The 16287-nt window shown below is 46.4% G+C and overlaps 1 protein-coding gene across 1 annotated transcript in view; it reads right to left on the bottom strand.

Annotated features, from left to right (window-relative positions):
- CDK5RAP2 (CDK5 regulatory subunit associated protein 2) overlaps window positions 1–16287 on the bottom strand; it is a 169608-nt gene that overhangs the window by 101227 nt on the left and 52094 nt on the right. Inside the window, exon 12 of the mRNA XM_042965100.1 lies at window positions 8959–9177. Within this exon, the coding sequence (XP_042821034.1) occupies window positions 8959–9177 (219 nt within the window). The remainder of the gene's footprint in view (window positions 1–8958; window positions 9178–16287) is intronic.

Raw genomic sequence — 16287 nt, forward strand, 5'->3', positions numbered from 1 at the left:
AATGGGCGATTTTGCTTAAGATTCGCAGGTGCGCTCTGGACCAACACTGAGCTGAGCGTCGCCTTTGCGTATCACAGGGAGAATGACAGAAAAAAGAAGCAGATTATTTTAAAAATAAAATATGCCTATAATCTTAGAATCACATTAGAAATGAAAAGCCAGGCCCTCTTACTTCCTTCTGCAGTCAGCTGGTTTGTTTTATCTCCGGCCAGATGGAGAATGAGAAGGTTCTCATCCATCAAGTTTCCACCTTCTCGGGTTTCGCCGTGAGAAAGCTTGTCAGAGTGCTCAGTGGTTACCTTTTTGAATACACAAAGGAAACTTCTCCAAAATCTTAATGAGGTATAGGAACCCAGTGATGTAAGAATTTCCAGAATTAGCATGAGAGAGCGGTGTCCAGCCCATGTTCCGAAGCCTTGTCGCCCCTGGGGGCGGCGGAGGGTGACATGGTGGGGGAGGGGGTGCCCGGCCTCCCACCTCACTTCTCCCCGAGCAGCCCTGCCTTCACGTTTTCTCTCCAGAAGAGCTACATCTGAACAAAGAATTCATATGCTTCAATGAATGAATAAATGGACAGACGGAAACTGCTGGAATGAGCCGGGCTCACCACAGAGATCTGACACACGCGTGTGGCACTGTGTGGTCCTGGCTGCGGGGACTACAAAAGTTCTGAGCAAGGAACTCAGTGTGGCTTTCACCAGGAAGCTGGCTGGGCGGAGGAGGGACGAAGGAGTCAGAGTTCAAACCGGGCAGGGGTCAAGGCCCAGCTGAGTCACTTAACAGCCATCAGGCACCACCGCTCTCTCCAACCCCAGCCGGGGTGTGATGGAGCGTTCCGCCCTCTCCTCTCTGCCAGCCACTCACTGTTCTTCTTTGTGCCAGGCTCGTGCATGCTCCCCAGGTGTCCGCACAGGCTCTCCCTTGACCAGCAAACAGGTACTCAGCCTTCAAGTCTCCCCTCCAAACCTCCTCCTCGGTGAAGCCCTCCCCACTCCCACCCCTGCTCTTAGTGTAGATCCATGCTCTGTGCTCCCAAAGCGTCTGGCCCATCCCCCTACCCGCACTTATCTCGCTATATTTTAATTAGCTCTCTGTCTGTGTTTCTAGTTCTCTGCCAGATTCCTTCGGAGACTGTGTCTGATTTGATTCAGTCCTGTGCTCCCAGCGCCCAGGACAGAGCCTGGCACAGAAATTATAAAGTAAGAACCAGAGATAAGGGAAAGCCTTTCTGTCTGTGCCCCCAGAGAGACTACAGCAATTCCACGTGAAAACTGATGGGAACAGCCTTTTACACCAGCCTCCACAGCAGCCCCGTGCACAAGCCACTGAGGTACTACAGAATCCGTCACTCGAAAAGGGTTCTGCCCCCCTTCCTAGAGGGATCAATCAGCTGGAAAGGAACAGACAAGCACTTTCTTCAGAGGAGAGGTGAGTGTTGATCAAGGAAGAAATTTACAGCTTTGTTGACTTGGCTGGTAACCGGGCAGACCACATTTATTAGTCAACAGTGTCCATTAGATTCTAGCGGGCAGTGGTTTGTCATTTGAAGTCCTGAGCCAGCACCTGCCACACAATTAAAAGCAGGAAAAGAGGAACGAGGAGGAGTCCAACACATCTGCCTCTGCGTGCCAGGAACCTCTGCTTTCTCATGCATTAAATGTTACCATCCATTCATTTAATCCTAAAATGGGTATAATCAACCCCATTTCAGGGGAGAGAACCTCAGCTGAGAGAAGTTAAGCAACTGACCTAGAGGCTTAGAGCTAAGTACCTGCCAAAGCCAAGATTCGAACCCAAGCCCAGCACTGTTGCCCACTGCTCCTAAGATACCGACTCGAACTGCCAAGTTTCTCGTTCCCAGGGGAGTGGCATCATCTCCACCATCAGAACAGCTACTACTCACTGATCGTTTGTGACATGCCAGGTGTTATGCTCGTAAGTGCTGTCCCCGATCTCAGACAATCCTTACAACTAAGCTCTTCTTCTAAGAAGAAATGGACCCCACAGTTTGGAAAGGCAAAGTTACTGGCTCACGGTCCAACAGCGAGCCAGTGGTGGAGCCAGAACTCAAACCCGGTTTTGACCCAAGTCTCTGCACTCAGCCTTTTTCTTTTTTTTTTTTTTAATTTTTTAATATTTATTTTTGAGAGAGGGGGTGGGGGAGAGGGACAGAGAGAGAGGGAGACACAGATCCGAAGTAGGCTCCAGGCTCTGAGCTGTGAACATAGAGCCCAATGTGGGGCTCGAACTCACAAACCGTGAGATCATGACCTGAGCCGAAGTCGGACCCCAACCGACGGAGGCGCCCCATGCACTCAGCCTTTCTTAAGAGTGGCTGGAATTTGCAAAGACAGGACTTCCTCAAGCAAAGGCCATTTAAACTGCATATTGGTCTACAGGGACTCCAACTCAGAATCTTCCCACCCGATTGCAACAAAAACAAGGCAAGGGGAGCTCTGATTCCTGAGTCACACTACTTCAGGTCTGTGGTCCTAGCCCTACCCAACCAGCCTACAGACACTGTCTCCAAATGCCATGTTTTGACTACGGATCACAAGAGACGCCCTGAACGCTGTCATAATCTCATCTGGAGCTATCCATCAACAAACGCATGTGAAACCAGAGGGGTTCAGGATGAACTACCCTGAAATTAAACCTGCTCCTGTCAAAGCACATGGGATTAGCCAGCTGGGTGACGGGTACAACTTTAATTAGATTTTTGGGCTTTAGCCAGCAAATGCATCCCCACAGAGCTAAGTGCCCAGGTACTGAAGCACACACTTGTCAGAGTAGCGGATGACAGGTCTTGTAACAGATGAGAGCATTATGAGGCAGTCTGGGGAATACAGCTAAACCAATGTCTCATATACTTTGCTTATAAAGGAGAAGAAAAAGACTAGCACTTACTCCTTTCCCCCACCCACCCAGAGCTGCATACAGAACACCTGACCCAGAAAAAGCAAACCTAAAATAAAGGTAAATAAAGGTTTACCTCTCTCTATCACTTTTCACCAAACACACACACACACACACACACACACACACACACACACACACACAAGCACACATGCATATGCACACACACGTACACACTAAAAGGAGAGGCTTAAGCCTCTGGAGCCAAGTGATATACCAAAGTCAAGGTGTGAGGGCAAGGATGCAACAATCCGAGCAGCATTCCCGTTATAAACCACAGAGGCCAGGACACTTACAACATCACAGTTAAGACACCAACTGGGGAACACCAGGTTTGTTGGCGTGTATTTTGCCAAGACCTCCTGAACTTCCTGGTAGGGATGTGGCTCCCTCTGGTGGCAAGGAGGTATAATACAAAGAAGGGGCTCTCTCTGGGAGACGCACCTTTGGACCTTTCTGGTTGTGGAAAGATTTCGAAGGAAAAGCCAAAGCTTGCATTCACCAGGGCCTACCAACAGTGCCTGTGCCACCTCGAGGACTCATTACACGTCCCTTGAATAAACAAACAAACAAACAAACAAACAAACGCAAATTATAACGTGTGCCAAGTCGACTGGCACTGGGTCACCGCAATCCCAGGCAACTGAAACAAACGTGACAAAGTGACTCTCATGGTCGAAGCTCGCAGGGCCCAGGCACCTTCTGACACAGGGAACTCCTATGCCCCAGACCCAAGCCGCCTGTTCAGACAGGTATCGGCTCCCTCTGAAGAGCTGAACAGCAAGCACACTGAGACAGCAATTCACGTGCAACGGATGGTTTGCCCACATCCAAAAGATAACCGGTCGGCTTTCCATCAGAAAGAATTCAGGGGATGCTGAAAACAACAACAACAAAACCCAGTATGCTTGACCGTGGACCACGGCAAAGGCTCTGAGTCAGGGCTCGCCTATAAAAAGGGCTGCAGCATTTCTCACTGAGCTTGGAGTTCCTAAGAAACGAGTATAATGGGGGGTGCCTGGGTGGCTCAGTCGGTAAAGCGCCCGACTTCAGATCAGCTCATGATCTCGTGGTTCATGAGTTCTAGCCCTGCGTCGGGCTCTGTGCTGACAGCTCAGAGCCTGGAGCCTGTTTCAGGTTCTGTCTCCCTCTCTCTCTGCCCCTCCCCACTTGTGTTCACTCCCTCTCCCTCTCCCTCTCTCTCTCTCTCTAAGATAAAGACATTTAAAAAATCAAAAAAAAGAAAAAAAGAAACAAGAATAATGGGAAACAGCTGGACCATCGTCCCAGGGACTGGAAACCACATCCGAGCTTACCGACTCGGGTGACACTGATGTGGCCCTGCACAGAACTGCTTCTACTGAACGGCATAGTGTCAAAGACCCTATCCTGCTCGAGAACTCCAGAAACCCACCAGAGGCAATACCACTCCCAGGCCTGAGTCCCAGCAGAAGCCGTGCTCTTATCTCAATGTGTTCATCTTCAGACACTGAAGACCTTGTACCCGAATTTCCCTTTTTTTTTTGTTGTTTTTTTCCGAATTTCCCTTTTTACTTTCGCTGCCAGGAGCTGCCAGCTGAACTTTAAGCCCCACCTTTGGTACCGTCACAGGTATCGCGACGTGCATTTCTCCTCACTCTGCTTCCACTTTCCTACTCCCCCTTTTCGTTCCTTGACCTTAACGCCTTTATCTGTATCTTTGATCTCATTTTTGTGACTCTCCGTAAGCCTCTGAAAATGTTTCTGAAACACCAAAGGGAATAAATCACAATTTTTAAAGCTCCAAATAATACTTCAGAATACTTCAAACAGGGCATTCCTGTTTTGTGTCCCCAAATACACCATCCGCTTTCATACCCCTGTGCCTCGGCCCTCTCTACAAAACCCTCCCTTGCCTATCTATTATTAACCTTTGTTTAACTCCAACTTCAGAACCGGTTCACAAGTCGCTTTCCCCAAGAGCCTTCTCTGATCCTGCGAGCCGCTTCCCTGCCCTGTGCTCCCGCGGGACTTTGTTCATACCACTGTCGTGGAAGTGTCCCCCCGCCCAGCCGAGGGTCTGCACAGTGTCCAATGTGGCTGAACGCACGGATGGATTCCTCTCCTTTGCAGAAACAGAGGCCCCTACAAGGTCTGCTTATTTGTTGGTTTGTTTCAATCCGGAAGCAACAGCAGGAGCAGCTGGTGAGTGAATCTAGTTCATTAAAGAGCCTGTTAGAGAACAAGCAGACAAGACACGCCGGGCCGGCAGGTCCTGCTCTACGTCTGCATGGAACACCCCCTTCATGCTCCCCGGACTCTCAACAGGCCAGCGCCCTGACGTCCAGTGTAAAACGTTCACAGGAGACGGACACGGCCGAATTCTTCGGCCGTAACCAGAAGGTAAGCAGAGATACCACTGTGACGCAATACATGCACAAAAGGAAAGAATCCGTGGCCACATCACCTCGCCGGAGACACACATATGACCTGATGCAGGAAAGGAGTCAAGGCGAGATGCTGGAGAGCTCGGGGTCACGGCCACGTTCGCCTGAGGTAAGCGTTTAGCGTGCACTGTGGTTGTTCAGGTCTGAAGCAAAGCAGCCCTCTTCTCTGGGTAACTGCCCAGCCCTCCCAAGCACGTGCCTCTGAGGAGGCCGTCCGTGGCGGGACTCACACGCACACGCGCATGCACACGTACACACTGCCGACAAAGAGCGGGCACGTGACCCACGCTGGTCTGGGCCTCTCCATACCTCACCCCTCCGGCCATCCTGACAGGGAGACAGCGGGGGCAACGGAGTGGGAGAGTCCTCCTCCCTCTTATGTAATAAACCGGGACTATGTGACCCCAGCAGGAGGGCAATGATGGTCCAACCACCTGGAACTGGAGGATGCAGACGTGAGAGGAAGAGGCCGGCTCTCAGGGACCAAGATCCGGTCCCCACAGTGTGCCAGGGTCTCTGTCCCTCCAGCACTTTAGTTATTACACAAGGCAAGAATTTCCTCTTTTTGCCTAAGTCAGCTCAAGCTGGATTTCAGTCACGGCAGAAAAACCCCTCCCACCCCCAGGATGCTCAACCCCAATCCCTCCTCTCACTGTCCCCCTCCCCTTCCTTTCATCACCTAACACTCCCCGCCTCCTCACACAGATGTGCAGGTGCTACACAGGAATACATCTGCTTACCAACAGCAGCCCAAAATTCTTTCAGAAGCACCAAGGTGTACCTGAGTAAGTGCTTTACGGAACCACCAAGGTCTGACGGCCGAGGGACAGGTGAATAAATTACAGCATCTCCACCTGATGTAATATCACACAGCCCTTTCAAATGTTTACCAAGAGTGGGTTATGAGATTAAAAAATTACTTATTTTGAGGCGCCTGGGTGGCTCAGTTGGTTAAGCGTCCGACTTCACCTCAGGTCACGATCTCACGGTCCGTGAGTTCGAGCCCCGCGTCGGGCTCTGTGCTAACAGCTCAGAGCCTGGAGCCTGTTTCGGATTCTGTGTCTCCCTCTCTCTCTGCCCCTCCCCCGTTCATGCTCTGTCTCTCTCTGTCTCAAAAATAAATAAACGTTAAAAAAAAAAATTACTTATTTTATAGAGAGATGTGTGTATGTGTATGCATGTCCCCAATCCAAATTCTACTGAATGAACCTTTTATAATGACAGTGAGGGGTGGAGGGGCTGAGCTACTTTAAGTGGAAGTTATCCAGTGAAGGAGTAAGAACCATGAAAACCGCACCTCTATCTGGCCAGTCTTTGCCTTACCGCACACAACTCAAACCCTACTTCTCGTTCAACTCATGTCACCTCCTCCTAGAAGTTTCCCAACTACTCCATCCCACGGGGATCTTCTGCACCGACTCCCTGAGCTGCATTAATGAGCTCTGGATTTTAAGCTATTTTGCATTTTATCACAGATAACATTTCCATCTCCCTTTGGAAAGGATGAAACTTTCAGAGACCATGGCTTATATTTCCATCAACATCTAAAACAGGGACATCTGGTGTTCAAGAACACGTGGGAAACGCTTCTTTTAACAACATGCAGTAAACTGGTATACTCCAAGGTCGCCGGTGGCAGCATAAACTGGGCCAGCCCTTTGGACAAACGATTTGGCAACATGATTAACTAGCATAAAATGTTTGTAGCATCTGACCTAGTAAACTCACTCAAATCCTAGGAATTTTAAGGGAAAACACCTTTACGCCCAAAGACGGTTATCGTGGCATCATTTAAACAACCAACACGGCGACAGAACAGGAAATGATTATGTAAAGCATGTGAAATCTGTTCAGTGAAGAGTATGCATCATTCCACACGGTCACTCTGGGCCCCACACAGTATGGGAAGATGCCCGTGATAAAGTAAGGGATCAAAGGACCCAGAGCGGCGCCCAGCTGCACCAAGGTCTGAAGGGTGACACTGAAAACCAAAAAGTTACTGTGTCAGGCTGGTGGAACTGTAGGTGACGTTTTCTTTTTCTAAATTTCCATTACTGTTCCCTTGATGTTCATTAATATTTGTGTTAAAATACACAAACATTCGTATTTCAATTCTCTTGTCAGTGTTCACGTTAGGATTTCAAAGCAGGGGATCCGGACGTCCGTGCCCACAGCAGCCACTGGAGAACTCAACTGTAGCACCTGTGGGCTCCCCTGTGAGACCACTACTCTAACGACTGCCCACCCGAGGTCCTGTGCCTGCCCGGGGTTCCTGTGCAGGTTATTCATTTGACCAGAGTGTCAATGATCACTCAGACTCAGACCCCATCCCACCCAACTGCACCCAGGCGATGCATCTGGATGTGACTCTCAACACGCTGAATACTTAAGTTGAAATGTAACAAATTTTCGGGCACCTGGGTGGCTCAGTCGGTTAAGCGTCTGACTCTTGATCTCGACTCACGTCATGATCTCACAGTTCGTGGGTTCAAGCCCTGCATCGGGCTCTGTGCTGACAGCCAGAGCCTGCTTTGGATTCTCTCTCTCTCTCTCTCTCTCTCTCTCTCTCTGCCCCTCCCCCGCTTGCTCTCTCTCTCTCAAAAATAAACTTTAAAAAACATATAATAGAAATTTTCAAAGATAAACTACTTTATGCCTGCCAAATTCAGAATTTTTTATTTTAAATTTTTATTTATTTTTAATGTTTTTTAATGTTTATTTTTTTGAAAAAGAGACAGAGCGTGAGCAGGGAAGGGGTAGAGAGAGGGAAACACAGAATCCGAAGCAGACTCCAGGCTCTGAGCTGTCAGCACAGAGCCCAACGCGGGGCTCAAACTCGTGAACCGTGAGATCACGACCTGAGCCAAAGTCAGCCACTTAACCGACTGAGCCATCCAAGTGCCCCCCGAGAGAATTTTTAAATGCTAGCATCCAGTGCTGAATAAATACATAGTCTTTAAAAAAGGATCACTCTAACACACAGAAATCGGACATAATCATTCTGGGAAAAAAGTTGCATGTATCTATAAAATGATGGTAAAAATATTCATACTCTTTGACCTAATAATTATGCCTCTATCAGGAACTAATCAATGGAAAAGTCTTTAGATACAAGGATGTTTGCTACTGCATGTTATAAGGCAAAAAAAAAAAAAAAGAAAAAAAATTGTGTAACAACCTAAATGTCCTACATAAGGGAGTAAATAAACTGCAGCACATCCAAGTGATGAAATATTATCCTCGTACCGAAAAACAAACAAAAACATGTTTCTGAAGAGCACTCATAACATGGCAACACACCAAAAAGAGAACACCGAAAAAAGCAAAATACAAAACTGCATTTTCAGCCTGATGCCAATCATGTGTGCATGTGACTATGACTGAGTGAGCAAGTGAGTGAGTGTGTGTGTGTGTGTGTGTGTGTGTGTGTGTGTGAGAGAGAGAGAGAGAGACAGAGAGAGAGAGACAGAGAGGCAGACTTTCTAGGTGATGAGATGAGGAGTGAAACATTTTCTTCTTTATGTTTTTCAGACTTTTCTACGTCTTCCACAAAGAAGATCTCCCTGAAACCAGCAACTGCCAAAGAGCCCGGCCCGCCCACGCCGCTGCCGCTCACGTGGATGGTGCGGTCCCCTCTGCTCCTCTCGCGATGGGCCTCCTCCAAGTCCTTCTCCAGTCTCTCTCTCTCCTGCTGCAGGCGGCTCAGCTCCTGGGTCACCTTCCTCACGCTCCTACGCAGTCGGTGGTTCTCCGTGCTCTTGTTGAGGTTTTCTGAGCGCAGCTGCACCAAAAGGGTGGCCTTGTCTAGCAGAGCAGGCTCACAATCCTCAGACCCCTACAAGAGGAGGGAGAGAGGGGAGACGAGCGGGTTTCTGGAACGCACTAAACAGACTGCCTTGGGGTGGGGGGAGAGGAGTTGAGGAAGGAAAAGAAAAAGATGGACATAACCTCCAGGACGCAAAGCACAACTAACATGAAGATTTTGAAATAACACAGAGTAATGATTATGTTACGATGCTGATGTTAAGAGGGGAAAGGCTACAACCGGGTAAAAGTGCTGTGGTTTTTTTAAAAGACTGCAAGGAAAAGCACAGAATGTTAACAAAAGCTGGATCTGGGTGGGTACATAGAGCTGATTTCTTTCCTTCGCTTCTTTCAAACGTTCTGAGGTTACTGAGAATGTTCCTGTTACAATGGTTTAAAGAAAGAAAAACAACTTCATCGACTTGTTTTTACAAGGTAGAAAATGAAGAGTGCCACGTGACAAGCAGAGACAGATTCAAGCCGGCAATGCTCATGGAGCTGAGCCCAGCTCAAACCCAAAGTCATCTGGAGAAAGAGAAGTGGTCAGCATGGCAGTCCAGTGGCCACCTCAAGGAGCTGTAAGTTCAGCAGAGTGCAAGGGCTACTTGTGTCGAGAACATCCTTACTTCATTAATACACAGGTTAGTAGAAAAGAAAATAGGGGGCCTGGGTGGCTCAGTCGGTTGAGCGTCCAGCTCTGGGCTCAGGTCATGATCACACGGTTTGTGAGTTCGAGCCCCGCGTCGGGCTCTCTGCCGTCCGTGCGGAGCCTCTTACAGGTCCTCTGCCTCCCTCTCTCTCTGCCCCTCCCCTGCTTGAGGTCGCTGTCTTTCAAAATTTAAATGAACATTTAAAAAAAAAAGGGGGGGGGCGCCTGGGTGGCTCAGTCGGTTAAGCGTCCGACTTCGGCTCAGGTCACGATCTCGCGGTCCATGAGTTCGAGCCCCGCGTCGGGCTCTGGGCTGATGGCTCAGAGCCTGGAGCCTGCTTCCGATTCTGTATCTCCCTCTCTCTCTGCCCCTCCCCCGATCATGCTCTCTGTCTCTCTCGGTCTCAAAAATAAATAAACGTTAAAAAAAAATTTTTTTTTTTTAAAAAAAGAAAGAAAATACATATGGGATTATCAAGCATTTGAAAAAATACTGTAACTCACCAATAATCAAACAGAGCAAATGAAAACAAGGTTTCATTTAACAAGACTGTTTTAATGAGAATATCCAATGCTGGCAAACTTACTATGAAGCAACACAATTAATATTAACTTTTCAAGAACTGACCGAGCATCCAGCAGCCAAGAAATACACTGGCAGGAATGTAAACTGATGTGACTCCCTATGGACATACTATAGATAACAAGTGTGTGTGTACAGGATAAACATGTTCACACTCGTCCCGATGATTCCATTCCCAGGACTCAATCTCACAGGAAGAGTCCAAAATATAGTGTAAGGAAAAGCCTTATGCCCAAAGTCATCCATCACAGACTTACTTTAACAGGAAAAAAAATAAGAACCTAAACTGATAACATAGGAATATTCCAAGCCGTAATGTTATATAAAAAAAACAGAAGATTACATTGTGAGTCCTTTAAAAAATAAAATCTATGCCGAGGAGAAAGCAGAAAAAGAAAAACATCAAAATGTTAATAGTGGCTGGGGGATTTCCTGATTCCTTTTTTTTTTTTTTTCTTTTTTTCCCTTCTTTCTGGTCTCCTGAAGGAAAATTTGAAGCATATGTAATACTTACAATCAGGAGAAAATAAACTTTCAGGATTTTTATTTTTTTTACTGTTTATTTATTTTTGAGAGAGAGAGAGAGAGAGAGAGAGAGAAAGAGAGAGAAAGTGGGGGAGGGGCAGAGAGAGAGGGAGACACAGAATCCCAAGCAGGCTCCAGGCTCTGAGCTGTCAGCACAGAGCCCGATGTGGGGCTCGAACTCACGAACCATAAGATCATGACCTGAGCCAAAGTCAGACACTTAACCGATTGAGCCACCCAGGCGCCCCATAAACTTTTAGTTTTTTTAATCTGCTCTTTAGATTAGACTAGGGCTCACGATGACGAGCTGTCAAGGGCTGTCAAGGCCACAACGCAGACTGTGGAGTAAAGGTACTGGCCCCAGCTTCTTGGCCTTCCCAGGAAACACTGCTAGTTAAGCCCTAGTTGTTAGGAGAGGTGGGTGGGCTGCAACCACAGTTCATCAGGGAGAGGCGGGGCTCTGCTGGTCCTGGGCCCCCACGGCCTAACCATCTGCTCCAATGCTTCCCCACTGCTATTCAGGACCCGGCAACAGAGACTGAGGGGGAGCCCCATTCACATTTCAAAGTGGGTTTTATAGAGGTTCTATTTCACTTTCCTTTAAAGTTAAAATTTTTAAAAAGAGTGGGAAACCTAGGTCACAAGACACCCCACCCCCCCAAAAAAAAGTATTAGCGGGGGATGCCTGGGTGGCTCAGTCAGTTAAGCATCCAACTCTTGATTTCAGCTCAGGTCACGATCTCACCATTTCATGAGTTCAAGCTCCGAGTCGGGCTCTGCATTGGCAGTGCGGAGGATGCTTGGTATTCTCTCTCTCTCCTTCTCTCTCTGCCCCTCCCCAACTTGTGCTGTCTCTGTCTCTCTCAAAATAAATAAACTTTAAAAGAAAGTATGGGGGGGGGGGCATCTGGGTGGCTCAGTCAGCTGAGCGTCTGACTTCAGCTCAGGTCATGATCTCACGGTCCGTGGGTTGGAGCCCCACGTCGGGCTGTGTGCTGACAGCTTGGAGCCTGGAGCCTGCTTCAGATTCTGTGTCTCCCTCTCTCTGCCCTTCCCCCACTTGTGCTCTCTCTCTCTCTCTCTCTCCCTGTCAAAAATAAATAAACTTTAAAGAAAAAAAAAGTATTGGGAATAATGCGTATTTAAATAAATACAAAAAACAAAAGAAGATAAATAATGATGGGAAAAACATTCAAAGTGAACAATCTTCAGTTACCTTTTATTAAGCACTGATTACACGTGAGGAGCTAATCCAGGCACTTTTGAACACATCATACTCTATTTCTCATATCAACCCTACAAAGTACATATTAAGTAATGTCCCCATCTAAGTAACTCAGGCTCAGAACTGTTATCAGACCTGTCGTCAGACCATAAAATGATTCCATCTGGGATTCAAATGATTCCTAGGTCTGTGTTCTTTCCACAGCACTATACTGCCCTGCCCATTCCAGTGCAGATTCTAATTAATACCGATAAACTAGCAAGAATTAAAACAAGAAGACTGAATTCAAGGAGGGGAAGGTTAGAGACAGGAATGCTAATTAGAAGCTTGTTAAACACAGGCCAGCAATGTTGATGATTAAAATAACAGTTATTATAGGGGCACCTGGCTGGCTCAGTTGGTTGAGTGTCCAACTCTTGATTTTGGCTCAGGTCATGATCTCAGGGTAATGGGATTGAGCCCTGCGTCAGGCTCCTTGTTGAGTGTGGAACCTGCTTAAGATTCTCTCTCTCTCTTTCTCTCTCTCCCTCCCTCCCTCCCTCCCTCTCCCCCCACCAGTAATGCTCTCTTGCTCTCTCTCTCAAAAAAAAAAAAAAAAGATTAATAGTTATTATAGAGTGATGGACATTCTGTGTCCAAATGGTAACAGAGCCTCTTTAAAAAATTCAAATCCATACTCCCATAATAAAGATACTTTTCATGTTCAATTTTGCTTAAATGGCCCTTTGAGACACTATTGAAGAGGTTTTTTTTAGCTTTTTCTGCATGACACCCTGCTTTCTGAATTCAATGCCATCAGTCAAGTGCTTAACGCAGGTGGCAAACATTTGGCACAATGAGACAGACATAGTCAGAAACTAGAGGCCAAGTATCATATTAGACAAATCACACTTCCCCACCCGGCAGAAACATGATGAGTTTAATAAAGAGACAGTCGCAGAGCCCAGAGTTCAAAGACCAGTTCTAGCTCTATGACTTGGAAGAAGTTTCCTGAAGTTCAGTTTCCTCATCTGTGAAATCTCGATTTCACAGGGTTGTTGTGAGGGTTAAATACGATAAAGTATTGCTTCCGTGAGTGCAAGATAAATACATCCAGTTTCCCCTCTGCCAGCACCTACTCCACTGTATTTCATTCCCAATCAAGAGATAATATGGAGAATTTCCTCCAAATGAAAAGCTATTTGCAGAATACCATTAGCGGAATTTGAAGAACTGACCAAAGTCACTACCATATTTTTGTGCCAGAAGATTATACCACCCACCTTAAGGATGCATTAACGTTTACTGAGTTACTACTTGCGCCCAGATACACTTTCTTGTGTAATCCTTGTAAGGATTATGTGACCTAAGTGTGATTATCCGGATTTTACGATGGGTAAGCAGGCTGGTAGAGCTCAAATATCTCACCCGAGGCTACGGACGTAGTGAAGAACAGAGACAAGGTTCAAATTCACGTCCTACCCCACGTTCGCCCCAGTAAAAATAATACGGTGCATACGTACAGCAGACTACACGCAACTGTTTAAAAAGGTAGTTTTAAAAGCATAGGAATAAACACACGAGTGCATGTCAAACTGCTGACATCTGAACAAGGTCCATACGTTGCACCAATGTCAGTGTCCTGGCTTCGATACTGTTACTAAAGTTATGGAAGACGTCACCTTTGGGAGAACCAGATAGAGTATAGAGAAATCTACTGTACATAAGTCAACAATGATTTATATACATATACACACAAATATATGATAATATATAAAAATATATACAAATGATAGGAATATTAAATGAAAAAAGATTCTAAAACAAAATATGTATTATCATCCTGTCTGCTTTTTCAAAGGTTGTATGTATGTATATATGTATAAATACACATTGAAAGAGTCAAGGTATTAGTACTGAACATCTTTGGACATGAGTTTACTGGTGACATCTATTAACCTCTTTCCACTCTTTTAAGTATTTTACAATATGCAATTTTACTTTTCTAGCTAAGCGGGGCAGGGAGGGAAAATAATGCTACAGGTAGGCCCCACTTCTCAAACGTTCGCATTACACCACTTTGCTTTTACAAAAGACCTACAACGGAACCTGTTCCCGCTAACTAAAAGAAATCCAAAGACGATTTGCACTTCTATGACAAAAGGCACCAAGTCAAAGTCAGAGATCCAGAGAGCAATCTGGTGGCTGCCAGAAGAGAGAGGGGTGGAGGGATGGGCAAAAGAGGAGAATGGGATTAATCAAAGGTACAAACTTGAAGTTATAAAAAGGGTCACAAGGATGTAATGTACAGCACAGAGAATACAGTTAATAATGCTGTAACAACCACATGTGGTGACAGATGGTAACTAGATTTATTGTGATCACTTCGTAATACGTACCAACATTGAATCGCTCTGTTTTACACCTGAAACTAATATTGCGCATCAACTAGGCTTCAATAAGAAAAAAATTTTTAATAAAAATGGCATTCGGCGTTGGTTTTGCAGCGAGCCATCCTAGTGGCAGCATGCGCCCAGAGCCGTGAGCGCAGCCCCACCAAGCCCCTTCCTTCCCTGGGAACTACACCGCGCCATGTCGGGCCACCATAGCTCTGAATAGCGTCTTGTGAGCACCTGTGCTTTATCTTGATCTATCCTTTATATCTGTTAGCAAGATGTGCCCTTGGATGTCAGGAAAGCCTAAAAAAAGAGAGGTTGTTTTTCGTGTCTGAGAATGCTCAAAAATTTTTCCATGGAAATTACTGGTAATTGCTTCTTTGTTTTATGCCACGCTGGCTTCCGAAGATTTCACGGGAAAGCTCTACTTTTCAGCAGCAGGGGAAACCTGTATTCCAAATGTGAAAATATGTGTTTCTGGTGGGCCTGGAGGTAGCACCACGCAGCCCACACTGTAACCTGGCCAGAGTCACACCCGTGATTAGAATCCACATCTGTGCATCGTGGCAACCACTCCAAGAATTCGAGTATCACTGCTGTCGTTTCAACGTTGGACCTAATGCCAACCCTGTGAGCCTGGGCTATTCTACTCACGCTGCAAATCATGAGTAGTTCAAATTACACGGCATCCCCAAAAGGCTCCAATATGTGAAAGAAAATGCATTTTCAAGTGTCTGTGCAACATTCAAACTCCGTCGACCTCATAACGGAACAGCCAACATAAGCATACTACGCGCCTTTACCCACACACACACAATCAGAATAGCGGCAAGGACACAGATTTTGGAGCCAGACTTGAGTTCAAGTCCTGACAACCTGCCAAACCAGTAAACCTACTCCCTCCATGGGTAAGGATGCAAGGAACAGCAAGCAGGCACCGAGAATCAGAGCACTTTCAACACTGTGTGACGTCTGTATCTTGCAAGACAAGAAACCCGGCCAACACCGTAAGTGACAAGACCCCCAAAATCATTCTGAGAGTCCTTCGATTAGGACAGAGAGTTATGAAACTAGTAAATGCATGTGATAAATCTGGGTAACATTTGTTTTTCATTTTTTTTTCACTAAGTTTATTATTTTGAGGCAGAGCGAGCATGAGCAGGGGAGGAGCAGAGAGAAAGGGAGGGAGAGAATCAGAAGCAGGCTCCGCGCAATGTCACACGGAGCCCGGCGAGGAGCTCGATCTCACGAACCGCAAGATCATGACCTGAGCTGAAATCAAGAGTCCACTGCGTAAGCAACGGAGCCACTCAGGCACCCCAACCTGGGGACCATTTAAATGTATAAGACGACTTTCTTTCCTTCAAGGCCCAACATAACAAGTAAAATACCACAATGATTACAAGGATGTCTGTCTGGTCCCTCTGCTTGTCTACTACCGACATAGTTTTTTTTTTTTTTTTTCCTCAAGCAGTGGGAAATATCACTGGTTTTCCCTAAGAATTCAGCTTTTAAAACTCGTCATTTTCCAAAGTTGGGGGGTTGGGGGGCCTCAGTGTAAACTATAGTCTTGGCTCCATCTCATGAAGCAAATGTTGGGAGAAGGCAAATCTGAGACTCCAAAGGCAGAGATATGCCTATGCTTCTCATGCACCATGATTTAAACCAAACTACCTCAATTATTCTTACCTGTGAACCAGAACTCTGCAAAAGATAAGAATGTGGGATATGAATCTGAGGGATCAGACAGTCTTAAATTAGATTTGACTTCTAACTTCTACATT

Source organism: Panthera tigris, chromosome D4, assembly GCF_018350195.1.
Source record: "Panthera tigris isolate Pti1 chromosome D4, P.tigris_Pti1_mat1.1, whole genome shotgun sequence".
Taxonomy (NCBI): domain Eukaryota; kingdom Metazoa; phylum Chordata; class Mammalia; order Carnivora; family Felidae; genus Panthera; species Panthera tigris.